Source organism: Sciurus vulgaris (genome assembly GCF_902686455.1).
Source record: "Sciurus vulgaris genome assembly, chromosome: 3".
Lineage (NCBI taxonomy): Eukaryota > Metazoa > Chordata > Mammalia > Rodentia > Sciuridae > Sciurus > Sciurus vulgaris.
Window position 1 is genome coordinate 46,847,160 of NC_136463.1, and position 17,356 is coordinate 46,864,515.

General features: G+C 37.3%; 1 protein-coding gene across 1 annotated transcript in view; it reads left to right on the forward strand.

Annotated features, from left to right (window-relative positions):
* TEKT3 (tektin 3) overlaps positions 1 to 17,356 on the forward strand; it is a 47,082-nt gene that overhangs the window by 12,127 nt on the left and 17,599 nt on the right. The window contains exons 4-6 of the mRNA XM_079131166.1: positions 10,197 to 10,267; positions 12,030 to 12,173; positions 14,254 to 14,476. Coding sequence (XP_078987292.1) covers positions 10,197 to 10,267; positions 12,030 to 12,173; positions 14,254 to 14,476 — 438 coding nt within the window. The remainder of the gene's footprint in view (positions 1 to 10,196; positions 10,268 to 12,029; positions 12,174 to 14,253; positions 14,477 to 17,356) is intronic.

Consider the following 17,356-nt stretch of genomic DNA (forward strand, 5'->3'; position numbering starts at 1 on the left):
AAAGATTAGAATCATGCTGTGTTTATGAATTTCAATAGTGCTTTATTCATGTAAAGTTATATTGGAATAATTTTTATCATTAGATATTATTTGAAGATATGATTTTTAATAGTTACAGCATTCCAAAATATAAAGGTGCTATCATTTTTTAAAAAGTTGATCCTCTCTTAGAGTAGTTAGGTTGTTTCATTATGCCACTCTTTTTCAATTTTAGTTACACTGCAGTGTGTAAAATTATTACTATTGATAACTGTATAACTGTACATACTTCTATTACATCCTTAGATTAATTTCAGGAAATTAATCTAAGAATATGCATATGTCAAAAGAATATGCATTTGGAAGAAAGCCTTTATACATCACCAAATTGCCACCCAGAAGCTGATAGTTGTATCTGAACTACTCTGCTGATTTCTCCCACAGTCTCTCTTCCAATCTTGATTTAGTTCTGAGTTCTCTGATTTTTACTTTCTGGACTCGTTACCATAAGATCTCTGCCTTTAAGATTTCAGTTATTATGCACTTGAGGCCCTTCCCAATCTCTTTCTCCAATCCAGATATCTTATTAAGCATGAGTTCTACAGCCTTAAGTGTCTCAACAACTATTTTTTAATGTTTAACATGTATTAATTGTACATTTTGATGAGTTTCAGTATCTTATTTCCACACAGGCATATAACATACACTGATCTAAACTCAAACTCCCTTTATCCTCTTCCTGGATCCTCATACCCTTCTCAACCTGCTGTACTCTGTTGTCTACCCCTTTCTAAAGATGGTACCAGTGTCCTCACGTCATTGTGACTTGGGGTGCAACCATTGTCTCCTAGACACCTTTAATCAATGTTCAGTTCTTCTTTCTAGCTGGTTCATGTGAAATTCCCAGACCCTTTCCCTTCCCCAAGTTCCACTGTATAATATACATTTTCACCAATTTATTCCTTCAGGTAAGAACTATTCCTTGACACTCTAATTTCTATAGAAGAAAGTCACCAAGGCCTTCCATTGCTGGCTCCCATCTAACTTCTCAGTTTTGTTTCCTTCTCTGAATAACATTTCTGCTGTGATGAATTTATCTTCTTCATCCCTGAACTAGCTTTGCAGGGTTCCACCTCTTTGCCTTTGTCTGATTGGTCCTTGGTAAGAAATGGGTCCTCGGTAAGAAAGTATGATGATCTAACAATATGGTCATTAGAGTAATTTCACCTTTATATTTTATCAATGCCCTATTTTTTTCAGTGACTCATTACTTTGAGAATGATAAGCAGGGGCTGGGGTTGTAACTTAGTGGTAGAGTACTTGTCTAGGACATGGAGGCACTGGGTTTGATCCTTAGCATCACATAAAAATAAATAAATAAAATAAAGGGATAAAAAAAAGAATGATAAGCAGAAGTTTTTCCTTTGCGTTTTCCTTTCTTTCACTGTCTGATTCTCAGAGAGAAATATGAACTGAAAAAATAAATTCAGGAAATCTTTGGCTATTACAGGAAGTCTATGCACTTCACTCTGTAAAAGTTATGGTCCCTACTGCTGTATGTGAGTAATTATGAATAGGAAATCCTGAATGAAATAACTGCATTAATGGGTTCCTGCTCTGTAGTTTGTTTTTTTTCCCCAGCTTCTGATGAATCTTGCAATACTTAAAATAATCTGCCATGTACCTTGTCATCCTAAATGGGAAGGAATTTGATGAATCTGTTCCTTGGCCTTTTGTTCTCACTGATCCTGAGATGTCTGATAGGAAGTAAAATATAAGCTACTTTTAACAACTTCAGTTCAGCACTTTGCTCATAACCATACATATGGTGTTTTTAAGAGATTTTTTTGAAACTTGGCTATCATTAACATTTCTATTATTGTAGGAGTGGCCCGCAAACATGCCTTTACATTAGAATCATGTGATGAAGGTCTTAAAAATATCAGTGACTGGGACTTTTCCCCAGAGATTCTGATTCAGATCTGGAATGGGGAATGAGCATGAATATTTTTCAAATATTACCATGGAAATATTTTTTAACTTTTAATATTAAATTTATTTTTAACTTGTACATAAAAAACATATACATTAATAGGGTAATAGGATGTTTTAATATATGTATACATTATGTACATATGTATTGAATCAAGTTTAAATACCTATTTAAATCAAATTAAACATATCTGTCTCCTCAAACATTTATCATGCCTTCATAGTAAACATTTTCAACATCCTATTTTCTAACTTTTTGAAATGTTCAGTACATTGTTTGCCATAATCACTTGTGCATGATAGGTCTTTCAATCCGGTTTATTCCTTCTCAACACTAATGAGATGATAAACCTTCAGATTCAATACTGGGGAAGATTATATAAATGCCACCCCAAAACCTAAGATACAGGGCTCTAAGTGGACCATATGAAGCTATTGGGGTTATGACTGTAAGTTTGAGTAGTTACTTCTAGTGTGTATTATAAGTTTTGTAAACAAAGTGTCAATTGAATCTAGAATATTGACCTTTTCCATCATCTCAATAATTATTTTCCCCATTTAAAAGATTGTCCAACTTTGTACAGATAACACTAAGTGTAAAATTTTGAATAAAATATTTATTTTCCAAAAATAAATCAGAGGAAGTTTGTAATGGACTTGTCCATTTTCTGGTAGTAGTTATATGCGCCACTTAACCAAGGGAGTCATAAACTAAATGATTTTGTTATCAATATTACATACCTATTCCAATTGTATTACTTTTATGAAACTATGCTTGTAATATCTCAATCTGATCCAGATGATAGTTGCCATGGAAATCTTAATGAAAAGTTAGAATTAAGAACAAGTGCTTCAAAAATACACAATATTGCTGAAAGAAACGGAAGATGATCTGAATAAAAGGACATACCCTGTTAATGAATTGGAATACTTATTTGTGTTAAAAGAGAAATATTTCCCAAACTGATCTATAGATTCAAAACAACCTCTAGCAAAATTCCATCTGGCTTCCTAGAGGAAATTGAGAAGTAAATCCCAAAATTCATATGGAAATCTAAGGAATGCAAAATAGTCAAATATTACTGAAAAAGAAGAAAGTTGGAGGATTTTCACTTCTCAATTTCAAAACGAATTGCAGGGTTATAATACTTCAGTCAGTGTGGTATTTGGTTAAAGACAGAGAGTACAATGGAAAGAACTCTGAAAACTCAACACTAAAAAAAACAACAAAAAAACAAATAACCCAATCAATAAATTGGCTAAGCACCTGAACGACACTTCACAGAAGATGATCAATCAACAAATATATGAAAAATGTTCACCATCTCTAGCAATTAGAGAAATACAAATCAAAACTACTCTAAGATTTCATCTCACTTCAATCAGAATGGCAATTATCAAGAATATAAGCAATAATAAATGTTGGCAAGGATGTGGGTAAAAAGGTACACTAAAAAAATGCAAATTGGTGAAACCATTATGGAAAGCAGTATGGAGATTCCTCAGAAAACTTGGAATGGAACCACCATTTGACCCAGTTATCCAACTCTTTGTCATATACCCAAAGGACTTAAAATCAGCATACTACAGTGACACAACCACATCAATGTTTATAGCAGCTCACATTAACTAAATTATGGAATCCTCCTAGGTGCCCTTCAATAGATGAATGATAAAGAAAATGTGGCATATGTATATATGATGAAATATTACTCAGCTTTAAAGAAGAATGAAATTCTGGCATTTGCTGGTAAATGGATGGAGTTAGAGAATATCATGCTCAATGAAATAAGCCAAATCCCAAAAAACCAAAGCCTGAATGTTTTCTCTGATATGCGGAAGCTAATTCACAATAAGGAGGGTGGATAGGGAAGAATAGAGTTACTTTATATTAGGTAGAGGGGAATGAAGGGAGGGGAAAGGGTATGGGGGTATGAATGATAGTAGAGTGAAACAGACATCATCACCTCATGTACATGTATGACTGCATTACTGATGTGATCCTACCATATGTACTATCAGAAAAATGAGAGATTACATTTTACTTATGTATGATCTATCAAAATGTATAAATGCATTCTACTGTCATGTACAACTAATTAGAACAAATAAAATTTAAAAATCGAAAAAAGAAAAACAAACGAAAAAGAATTTAAATCTTCAGAAATAAACCTTCACAGTTACCATCAACTGACCTTTGACAAGGGTGCCAAGACAAGTCAATGAGAAAAGAATGGTCTCCTCAGCAAATGGCACTTGGACAATTGGATATTCATGTGTGAAAGAATGGAGCTGGATCATGATATCACAACATATAAAAAACATCAAATGGATCAAATATTTAAATTTAACAGCTAAAGTGATGGAGCTCTTGGGACAAAACATGCGCATAAATATGTGACATTGGAGGAGGTGCTGTCTGTTAGACATGACGCTGAAGCACAAATAAAAAAGAGATAAACTGAACAACATCAAAATTAAAAATTTGGTACTTCAGAATGTGCCCAACAAAGTAAAAGTAAGATTTTTGCAGATTGTATATCTGATAAGAGACATGCATCTAGAATACATAAATAACTATTATGATCTTTGGACAGAAAAAAGATCAGTTAAAAAATGGGCAAAGGACCTGAATAGATAGTCCTCCAAGGAGGACATACAAAAGGTTCGTAAACATATGAAAAATTGTTCAACATCATTAATTATTGTGAAATGTAAATCAACATCACACAATGAAGGGTAGCTTCATAGCCACTAGCTTGGCTACAATAACAAAAAAAATACAGAAAATAACATGAAAATGTGAAGGAATTAGAACAATTATATACTGCTGATAGCAATGTAAAATGAGGCAGTTTCTTGGAAAATGATAGAACAAAGTTACTATATGATCCAGTAATTCTACTTCTAGGTATCTACCCAAAGAAAAAAGAAAATTTATACCCCCCTGAAAAAAAAACTTGTACCTGAAAGTTTATAGTGGCGATATTCATGACAACCCCAAAGTGATAAAAACCAAATTTCTATCAGCTAGTGAGTGGATAAATAAAATATGGTCTAGTCATATAAAGAATGCTATTAAGCCATGAGAAAGAATGAAGTGCTCATGTATGAATGACTCTAGAAGGCAGAATGTTAAGTGAGAGAAGTTGGTCATGAAGAACTATATATTGTATGATGTCATTTATATGGAATTTCCATAAAAGGGAATTTTATGGAGTCAGAAATTGGATAAGTGATTGCCTAAGTTTTGTGGATTAAAAATTGGGGTGGCAACTAATGGGGTGCTTTGTTCTTTTATGGGGAGGTAATGAAAATATGATAAATATGGTTATGGTGATGGGTATAACAACTCTGAATATATTCAAAAACATTGAATTTCATAGTTCAAATAGTTCAGTTAGGGCACGTGAATTTTATCTCTAGAAAGCTATTCTTTAAAAAGAAGAAATTTTAGAGCTCTATATCTTCAAGGTCAGTAGTACAGTTTGCTTCATCTAAAATAATTGAATCTGCAATTAGAGTAATGACTCATGAATTGAGGGGGTGCCTTGGTCACTGCGAATTAATTCAAGTAGTGAATATGTCCTATCACTTACTCAAGGTAGTGGCATTGGCATATATTTTTTAATATTATTATTATTATTATTATTATTATTATTATTATCATTTTACCAATTGGGTCTCAAGATTTAGAATAAATAAATGAGCATTAGCAAAAAAAAAAAGACGTAGCCGTAAAAGGCCTACTCTTGAAAGATATGGACACAATGAAAAATTTTTTCATGGATTCTTTTGACTGTTATATTCCATTCATGAAATAGGTTGAGAATTCCTAATTCAAAAATCTTAAATCTGAAATGTTCCAGAATCAAAAACTTTTTGACATCGCAAGAGGAAAATTCCACACCTGACCTTGTATGATAGGCCACAGTTAAAACACAGAAATATAACATATAGTTGTTATATTTCTGGGCTTGGTCCCAGCTGGCCAATTTCCTTCCCACAAGTGACTTTTCCTCCTTACTGATGTAGAAGTGGAAAGCAAAAACATTCTAAGTGCAGAGGCTTATTGAGAATGTGCAAGCAATGAGTTCCAATGATGGAGCAACATCTCAGCCTTTCAGCACAGTCCACCCCAGATCTCAGGATGGAAAGAACATTTGGGTGGGCTCTGACCACCACTAATAAGAACAACTCTCCTCACATATGTTTCCACCCAAACAGGTTGTGGGATTGAAGGCTTCTCACAACCAGCCATGTTGGAAAGGACAGCTGCTTTGTTGGTCATCTCTGAGATTCTGAAACAAATGCTGAGAATGCAAAGCACTAATGAAAGGAAACACCTCTGCTAACCAAACCCCAGGATCATTGAGAATATGAGAATATTTGATGACGATTCCATTAAATAGCATTGTATATAGAAATGAAGTGACTGCTCACATGGGTGAGACCTGCCAGTAGCTAGATTCATCTGGGTTTGATCTTAAAAGTTTAGTTTTAGTAGCCTATTCTACCTGTTAGACTGTGGGAGTTTACCCACTTTCCCTAATCTTAAAAAGACTCAGAATCCAGGTGTGTGGTACATACCTATAATTCCAGGAGGCTGAAACAGGAGGGTGGCAGTTTGAGGCCAACCTGGACACTTTAGTCCATGTCTCAAAATAAAATTAAAAGGGCTGAGGACATAACTGACTTTGCTCAGTAACTTAGCGGTACTTGCCTAGCATGTATAAGAACGTGGGTTCAATTCCCATATGTAAATAAATAATAAATAAGTAAATGTCTCAGTTACTGTGGATAAATAGAACCACACATATGGCTTCAACCTACTGGGACCAGGATTGGGTTTAACAATGACATCCAAGAAGTGATTTATATCTAATATTCAGGATATAGCCCAGGGCTAACACATCTCAAAATTTATGGTCAAATCACAAAAGTTCTTGTGAAATGGTCCATATTCCTCGGCTGAGAGTACAGCAGAGCTTACTTCTCAATTGAAGATTAAGTTCTAACATCATGCAAATTGTTCTTCTTGCAACATCAAAAGACCTAACACTTATTGAGCGCTTACCATCTGCCAGGCACATCATTATCTACCCAACAGCCTTGGGAAAGGTATTATTAGTCTTAGTTTATAACTTGTCTTTGCTCACAGTTTAGCAAATGGCAAATCAGCATTTGAACTAGCACTGTCTGATGCCAGAATATGTCTTTAACCACTCATCCACCCAAGACCCGGGTGGATAAATAGAACCACACATATGGCTTCAACCTACCGTGGGAGTGAGGCAGCAAGTGGTGATGTTTAGCAAAGGACTATACAGTCTTTGTTGTATCTACTTTACCCTTGTCCAGAGAATACAGTTCCCAAGAGGGAAATTGTAATGAGAGAGGCTTCACAGAAATTTCAACTGCTCAGATGGTAGGATAAATGGAAATTTCTTCAAACAACTGGGCTTGATTCCTTATTACATTTCCATCCAGAGCTCTACAAAATAGGCCAGGTTTTAATCATTATGGCCATTGAGATGTTGAGAATCTCAGAGAAGTAGCCAGGGCCATTTCATTCATGAAATCCATTATTCCTTGCCAAGTCAGGATTCAGAAGTGTTAGACCCACTTTCCAGCCTCCTAAATGTGCAGTTCTCAAATGCTGTGCCAGAACCTTTGATTCTCTAGGTGGAGGCTGCAGACACAGGTCTATTGGATCCAGACTTTTCTCACACTTTGGCCTTCTGTGTGTACCCACTGTCTTCTAGAAGTTTACTTCTTGTAGGCTGGTAAAGGAATGCTTTGCTCTCCATTTACTTCTGCTGTGGCATTTCAAGGTCACCTCCATGTATGAATAAATTGATAAGTTAACATGGGGGACAGCTCCAGGAGTCCTTGGTTATAGCCTTTCCCTAGTCTCATGAACTCTTTACCCCCATCCATTCTGACATTCACATATGACATTATTTAAATGTACATGAAAAAATATTGTTTTTTTAAAATATCAAGAGTTTCATTAAATGCATTTTCCCCGTTAAAATTCATGAAAGTTCCTCTATGTGCAGTGTGTAACCACACTCTACATAATGTGAACATACTAAGATGTAGGGTTTTAAGTGATACTTTGCAAGGATAACTCCATGCATCTTTTGCTAGCATCTCATCAAAACATGCACACACACACACACACACACAACATACATACATACCAAGTCATTGAGACATGTGAAATCAAGCAACACGAAAATCTAAGACCGGTGCAGCAACCTACAGCAAGGCTGTGTGAAAAAACTTGGCTACCTGTGTGAGCAGGAAGAACTTTGGTGTCAACATACGGTGATAGAAATTTAATTCCTTATTTGCTCCATTAATTCAGAGTATTTAAGAATCAGACAGTGGAATTGTCACTGTTGGTATACTTGATACTTTTATGTTAAATAATAAAAGAAGACAACTTATATAGGTGTTTAGAGTGAAGAAAGTCTTTATAATAAAAATAACTGTTTTAGTCAGCTTTTCATCTCTGTGTCCAAAAGACCTGATGAGAACAACTTAGAGGAGGAAAAGTTTATTGGGGTCACAGTTTCAGAAGTTCAATCTGGCTGACTCCATAGCTTTGCACCCTGAGGTGAGGCAGCACATCATGGCAGGGAGTGGCAGAGGAAAACAGCTCAGGACATGACAATCAGTAGCAGAGGAAAACAGCTCAGGACATGACAATCAGGAAGCAGAGGGAGAGGGGAAGAGGCCACAGGGAAGATGAACCCTTCCAGGGCACACTCCCAGTGACTCACCTCCTCCAGCCATGCACCACCTGCCTACAGTTACTACTCAGTCCATTCATTTAAATTTTATCTATGAATATTTTTGCATTAACAGAAGTTTTGGGAGGAAACCTCATGTCCAAACCATAACAACAGCAAAGGCAGAAACCAAGAAGGGATATTTGATAGATTTCAATATAAAAAATACCATGCACAAAATATAAAGGCAAGGGTCAAAATGGCATAAAAAATTATAATATACATGATGGGGAAGGACTGAATTTTAAATATCTTTAAAACCCTTAAAATTAATTAAGAAAATACAACAGAAAAAGTGGACAAGCAGGTGAACACACAGATCACAAAAGAAGAAAGTCAAATGAGAAAAAACTACATATTATATTAACTTGCAAATTCAGACAAATGGGCTCTTTATTTGGGGGAGCTCCCATCACATTGGCAAAGATGTAGAGGAGCGATAATGGCTACCTGGGGAAGGGGTCAAGACAAGTGAAGACATTCATCATTGTAGACACATAAATCTTGGAAGGGCATTTTGGCTATACTTGTCAAAACCTTGGAAAAAGTCGTACTCTTTGGCATCATCTAAACATTTATTGAGGTTGTTAACAACAATATTGTTTAATGTCATAGGAAATTGTTCAAGTTTAAAATACCACAAAACAGTATTTATAGGATGGTCACTTTTGATGAAAAAGTTATAAGAATAATTATGTGATTATGTATACTTTTTAAAAATGTCTTCTTGGTGCTATTCAGAGTTCATAAATTTTCTACTGTGAATATTAATTTCAGAGAGCAATCAATGTTTGTCTTAAAATCTCTGATAAAGTACATGTTTATGGAACAGTGCATTCATCCTCACAAGCATCCAAATGCCACCTGCCTGGTCAAGTGGAGAGTTATGACTAACATGGTGTTGGCACAAGTGTAGAAGCTGGGCTTGGGCACAAACAGTATCACAATTGACTGACCTCCATGTTTGGATCAAAGAGTTGGGTCCATTGAGGATGATATGCACTTCCAAGGACAAGCTCCTGTTGGTTTCCCCTTTTCTATCCTTGATTTACATTGATTTTGAAGAACAGCTATTATAGAAGAAAACACACACTTAAGTTCAACCTTGCTTATTACAGGGGCTTCAATCTATTTTTTCTAATATTTTAATTAAGGACAAAGATAAAAAAAAGAGCAAACCTCTAAAATTTTAATCATATCCCAATTTGCTCCATAATATTATTTCCCTAGAGTCCTTTAAGGAATGAGTCTTAATATGTTATTTAGATGTTAATATCATGGGGCATACAGGTGAATAAGTAAATGCAAAATTGCTTTCTTGCTTAACAATTTTCAAGAAACAAAGTTTTCCTTATTGCTGACTTTGGATGTTATGCTCAATAATGAAAACATTAATGTATTTTTTGTTTCTTTTTAATTGAGTAGGAAGTTGATGTTATTCTATGTTGTCAAGAAAGAATGAAGCTACATTTGGATAAGGCTATTGCCCAACTTGCGTAAGAGCTTTACCTCATTATACAATTTAAAAGTTATCATTGATCTGTACTGTCATGCCTCCCATTCATATTTCTCTTAGCTTCTTCTAAGAACACACACATGCACGCCACACACACACACACACACACACATTTTTTTATTCAAAGGTTGAGATGAGTGCTTTAAATTTTTTAAAAGAAATAATTCTGAGACCCAGCTTCCCTGATTACATCATTATAGCATCCCCTTGCATTTTAAAGAATATTTTTCTTAGATGTTGATGGACCTTACTTTATTATTTTTATATGGTGCTGAGAATCACACATGCTAGGCAAGCACTCTACCACTGAGCCACAACCCCAGTTCCCCCATTGCATTTTGATCATTTATTTATCTTTTATATATTTTTTTATCACTGGGGTCCAATCTCAGGAGATTCTCTTGGGACCATCTTTTAAATACATACAGAATACAAGCCCTTCTTGCCTCCTTCGCTGCTGTCCCTGGTCTAAGACACCACCATCTCTCACCCAAATCTGTGATGGTCTCCCAGTGGCTCTCCCTGAAGCCTATTCTTATTCTAGCACCAGAATGATCCTTTTAAATTGCAAGTTGAGAGTCTCCATTTTTATTCAGAGGGAAGCCTGACCCTTTCCAATAGGGCCCTGCATGATCTGATTGTCCCTTTTACAAGACTTTACTTAATGCCAGATGGGGAGATGTTATCTTGATTATCCTATTTAAGATCATAACTCACCCTCCTATCCCCCTCAGTCCTACTTTGCTTTTTGAAGTTCTTCTAATAACATAAACTCCTTTCCTTATGGGTATCCTCTGTCTCCTTCCAGTAGAACATAGCTCCTTAGAGAGGAGGTGTCTCTTTGATCCATGGATGCATCCCAGGCTCACAGATACAGATACATTGTGCCTGCCATGTCGTGGGCACTGAATGATTATTTGCTGAGTAAACTATTATTCTAAGAGCAAAGAATGACTCTATCTCTTTAGGAGTGAGCTGTGGGTCTGCCTCTATCTGGCAGGTCAGGGAAGATCAGATCAGTGCTCACCTGCGTCTCTTAATTTGCAGGAGTGGGACTGCTGGAGCGTAGAGCTAGAGAGGACACCAATTCCTGATCTCTCTGTTATTTGTTTTTATCTTTTGTATGGTACTGGGGATTGAACCCAGGGCTTCATACATGCTAGACAAGCATGCTGCCTCTGAGCTACATCCCTAGCCCCTCCTAATCTCTTTTAAAGAACTCTTAGCTCCTTCCTTGGAGGTTGATTTTGACACTTGGTTTATATCTCCTGGCAAACTTCTTAGCCATAGTATGAACACAAACTGAGATCATGGATGTATAGGGAGGCTTGGCTATAAAGCCTTTCTTGGGCAATAATCTATACTCAAAAATAGAGGAGTTGATGGTTGGGATATAGAAGAGGAAACAGAAGGAGGAAATAAAGGCCCAGGGATGAACAAATTACTTGAAACCAATGACCTGTCTGGAACTCTTGGAGTGTGTTAAGAAGATGCCTGGCTCCTGTTTATCTATACCTCTCTAAAGTTCCACCACATCCCGTGGAAGGGAAAGTGTGGGCATGGCAAGACAGTGTTCCAATGACTCACATGTAAGTCCATCTCCAATGAATGCTGCTTTTGATTGGGAAGTTGAGTGTGTGAAGGAGAGACTGGGAGAGTGAGAATGAGAGTCCCAACATAAGAAGGCTTCCTTTTCCTTGTGGCATGGATACTAAGCTTCATTTGCCCATTTCGTGTTCCAGAGCTAATAGAGCTGCCCAGCATGAGCTGGAGAAGGACCTAAGTGATAAACAAGCAGCTTACCGGATCGATGATAAATGCCATCACCTGCGCAACACTTCAGAGGGCGTCAGCTTCTTCCGTGGAGTGGAGAAGGTGGATGCGACGTAAGTCAGGCACACACTATTTCTGTGACTCATTTATTTTTAACCCTGGGCCACTGTACCACTGAGTTATTCTCCCCCCATCCCTTTTTATTTTTATTTTTTTTAATGTTGAGACACGGTTTTTGCTAAATCGCCCAGGCTAACCTTGAACTTGAGATCCTCCTGCTTAGCCTCCTGAGTAGCTGGGATTACAGGTGTGCATTACAGCACTCAGCCACTTCTGTGATTTATTATGTCATTCATTCATTCATTCATTCATTCATCCATTTCTTCCTTCCTTCTCTCTTCTTTCAAAATAATGTACTTTAGGGTTGTCTCAGTCAATTTTCCCTTGTTATAACAGAATACCTGAGATTAAATGATTTATAAAAAAATACAGGTTTATTTGGCTCACTGTTCTAGAGACTGGGAAGTCTGGTGGTAACTTCTGGCATGGACTTCTGTACTGAAAAAGGAAAGGGTGAGCGAGCACATGCAAAAGAGAAAGCTTGGGGGGCAAGTCACTAACCCCCAACACCTGCTGCAGTATACTGGGAATGGAACCAAGGAACTCATGCATGCTAGGAAGTGCTCCATCTCTGAGATATACTCCTACCCATTTTCTTTAATTTTGAGACAAGGTGTCACCTAGTTGCCTACCCTTGCCTCCAACTTGTGATCCTCCTGCCTCAACCTCCTGAGTTGCTGGGATTACAGGCATGTACCACTGTACTTGGCTTACGCACTTTTATAATAATCTGCTCTAAGGAAAACTAACCCACTCCCATGATAATTAACCCACTTTCTCAAGAAAGGCATTAATACCTCTTAATGACCTAATCACTTCTTAAAGGCTTCACCTCCCAACACTGCCATGATGGCAACCAAATTTATGAGTTTTGGAGAGTACGCACCATGTTCAGACCATAGCACAGGTTAAAATGGGAAGCACACTGCATGTCTGGAAGGTGAGGGACACACCTAGCTTTGGTTGTGTTCAACAAGCACATCCTGCAGTCAGGCCTTGGCAATGACATCATCCTGTATTCTTTTTGAAAAAGAATATTTGTTTTTTTATTGTTTGAACTATGGAAACAACACCTATGTGGTGCAGAAACCTCAAAATACATAGATGAACACACAAAAAATCACATGTTGCCAATTCTTGGATGTCCTGGACTCTGTGACAGCCTGAAAAAGCCAAATTCTTTCTTACTACTGCTTGTGAAACTTATCCTGTTAATGGATTGTTTGCCAGACTCCTGGATGAAATCTTAGGCAGGGTTCATGGATTTGGCCAGCCACTAACTTTAAAAATAATCAAATTGATTGAGGAGAAAATTTACACACAATAAAATTAATCTAGTTTAAATGGTAATGTCAATGGGTTTTGACAAATTTGAATGCCTATGTAACAATGACCACTCTTGAGATAGTATCAGCCACCTAAAGTTCTCTTGTTCTCCTTCCCATACTTATGTCCCCTCCCACTTCTAAAGTGACCCTCAAGTGGATTCTCTCTTCTGGAGTACCTCATCCCCAACACAGCCCTCTCTGTTGGCTCACCTGTCTGGGTCACAGTGCCAGTTACCAACTTGAACTTAAAATTCTTTAGGTGTGAGTAAGAAGCAGACCTTGTGTTTTAAGTAGTTCCTACAAAATGTCTCTTACTTGACTTGAGGTGAGCAGGGAGCATCTCCCTTGCCTTCATGGAGGGTGTGAAGTGATCTGGGATGGAACCTTGTACTGTGATTAATAGCCCTTTAAAAGCCCTCTTCTGTTTCTCACATAAATTCTTAGCCATCTCTTATAGAATGCTAGGGTACAGGGCATCCGTAGTGTTACGAACTTTACACAACCATACACTTCATTAATTTTTTTCTGCCACTGAATTGGCAGAAATAGAAAATGGGTTAGCAGTAAAATAAGGAACAATTAAGAAAAACTTAAAATAAGCATTGCTCTGATGTTTGCATTTTATGCGATGCCATGGGGACCAGTGACTTGGGGGTTTCTCTTTTACAGGGTAGATGGTGGCCTGCAGACCCAATGGGCTGATTCATCATTGTCACCACTATCTGGATATCCTTCCCTTTTTTAGGGTCTCAGTGCCTGAGTCCTGGGCCAAATTTACAGATGACAATATTCTCCGCTCTCAGAGTGAACGGGCAGCTTCTGCCAAACTAAGAGATGAGATTGAAAACCTTCTGGTTGTGACTGCCAATGAGATGTGGAATCAGTTCAACAGAGTGAACATGGCTTTCACCAATCGCATTGCTGAGACTGCAGATGCTAAGAATAAGATCCAGGTTCATTTATCAAAGGTAAATCAACCACATGTGGTACCCCTTAGCTGACCTGGACAAGGCAGGGTTCTCTGGGACCACAAATCTCTCATCACTCCCAGAAAGACACCATAAGGCACATGCCCTCCTGCCCATGCAGAGTAGGAAAAATTAAAAACAGTACAAAGCATACCATTTATTTCAGCCAGGTAGCCAGGTGTCAAAATGAAATTGGAACCCACTGGTGTTTGGAAAACAAAGAGTGCACTATGTAGGGAAAGGTTCTTCGTATTTAATGGAAACACAAATATTATTATTAAAGTTTAATGACTCACTGTATATAACTAAAAAGTGAATTTATTATTATAACATATGGTAGGAGTGCTTTCTGTTCAATGATTTCAGACCCTTTTTCTGGACTACAGAACCAAATACAGGAAACTATTAGGTAGTTCAAAGTATTCCTGATGTTGTAAACTTTTAAGTGCTCTAAATATGAGGGTTTTACAATGACAGTAAAAGAAAGAATTCATTCAGAAATCATATGTTTCAAGATAAAGAGGTAGCCCCTTCTCTATTTAGTATCAGTCTTGTAGCTCTTCACCATTTCTGTGGACTATGCTGTATGTCCTCAGTCATTTCTTAAGAGCCTGACACTGCTACTCATGTTGCACCTAATTGAAGGTGCCATGTTTTCCAAGCCTGCAGCAATCCACTCTGTCTTCTTGATGCAATAAATACTAATTGAGCCAAACAAGTCACTCCATTGTGAAGGGCAAAGAGAAACTTAGAATATAGTCTTTTTTATAGTAAGATTCTTTTTAAATTGTTCTAATTAGTTATACATGACAGTAGAATACATTTTGACACGTCATACATAAATGGAGTATAAATTCTCATTCTTCTGGTTGTACATGATATAGAGTTACACAGGTCATGTAATCTTATATGCACATAGGATAATAATATCCAATTCATTCTACTGTCCTTCCTACTCCAATGCCCCCTCCCTTCCCTTTCGTTCCCTCTGTCTAAAGTACCTCTATTCTTCCCTAGCCCCCACTCCTTATTGTGAATTAGCATCTGCATATCAGAGAAAACATTCAGCCTTTGGTTCTTTTGGATTAGCTTATTTTGCTTAGCATAATATTCTCTAGCTCCATCCATTTACCAACAAAGGTCATAATTTCATTCTTCTTTAATGCTGAGTAATTTTCTTTATTCAGTCATCTGTTGAAAAGCACCTAGGTTAGTTCCATAATTCAGCTACTGTGAGTTGAGCTGCTGTAAGCATTGATATGATTGCATCAATGTAGTGTGCTGATTTTAAGTTCTTTAGGTATAAACTGAGGAATGGGATAACTGGGTCAAATTGTGGTTCCATTCCAAGTTTTCCGAGACATCACCATACTGCTTTCCATATTGGTTGCACCAATTTGCAGTCCGACCAGCAATGTATGAGTGAACTTTTTTCCCTACATCCTCGCCAAATTGATTGCTGCTTGTATTCTTCATAATTGCCATAGAACATATATTCTTTGTTTCCAAGAAGCTCGTATTTGTGGAGAAGAGATGCATGCATATGAAAAGCATGTGAGCAATTGATAACAATAGGAAATTACAAATTGTGATTGCCAAACAAATGCAGAAACTGTTTTTGGGGGTTTAGAGGGAGAAATGAATATACCAAGTGTGTTAACATCCTGAATAAAGGAAACAAGCTAGCAAATCAGAGGTCAAGTTAAAGTATACTAAAAGGCCATTGTGGCTGACATGGACAGAGTGTGTTGTAGGAGGAAACACTTATAAAAATAGGTTGCAGTCAGATTATAGAAGACGTTGTGAAGGTGAATGGGGTCAGGATAGATGTATTTTTAAAGATTTTTTGGAAGGCTGATGTGATAGAGTTTCTTTGTTAACCAATGTGTTATTCACTACAGCTGGCTGCTGTAACATAAAGTAACTGGGTGACTTTAAAAAACAATAATTTTTTCACAGTACCAGAGGTTATAAGTCTGAGCTTAAGGTATCTCCAACCTCTCTCCTTGGCTTCTAGGATGGCATCTTCTCCCTGTGTCCTTGCACTATCTTCTCTGGGTGGGTATATGTATCCAAATTTCCTCTGCTTATAATGGTACCAGTTGTGTTGGATTAGAACCCACTCTGATAACATCTGCAGAAACTTAATGCCTCTGTAGAAACTCCAAATATAGTCACATTCTAAGGTACTGGGTTAGGACTTCACCATATGAATTTTTTAGGAAGGGACACACCGTTCATCCCATAAATATATTCAAGGGAGTGTGCCTGGCATGTTAGGGGGAATATTCATATAAATGTCACATTGATCTGCAATTCTGTGTCTTAGAGTAAGGCAGGACATGCATGTAGAAAATCCATTGGGAACAATGCAGAAAGCACTACTTGTAACTGTAGATAAAATACTGTTTAATAGAAGGAATGGTGATTTCCATTGGTGAGATATAGGCATGCCTTTATGGAGTAGGTGACATCTGAAGAAGGCCTTGATGAAGAAAAATGTGTAAAATGATTGTTAACGGATTGCTGAAAGCTTGGGAGAGAAGCAGTCCAGGTTTACATGACAGACTTAGGAGCTCCTGAATTACACAGTGCTAAAAAATGTGCTGTGTGGACTCTCTATGGGGGATAAAGGATGTAGAGGCCAAGTTGCCCAGACAAAACTTGTTCTGGGGGTAAATGAGGAGTAGGTAGAAAGAATAACAGTTAGCCAGAAAAAAGAGGCAGGGTTTCAAGGACAGGGAGGTATCCAAGAGGCTCAAACTTGACTAGACGGGCAGTTTCATGAGATCAATGAGGGCCAGAGACAGATTACAGGGGTAACCAGGAGAATAAATGGGTAGAAAATGGAGAGAGTGCTCACAGGTCATGACTGAATAT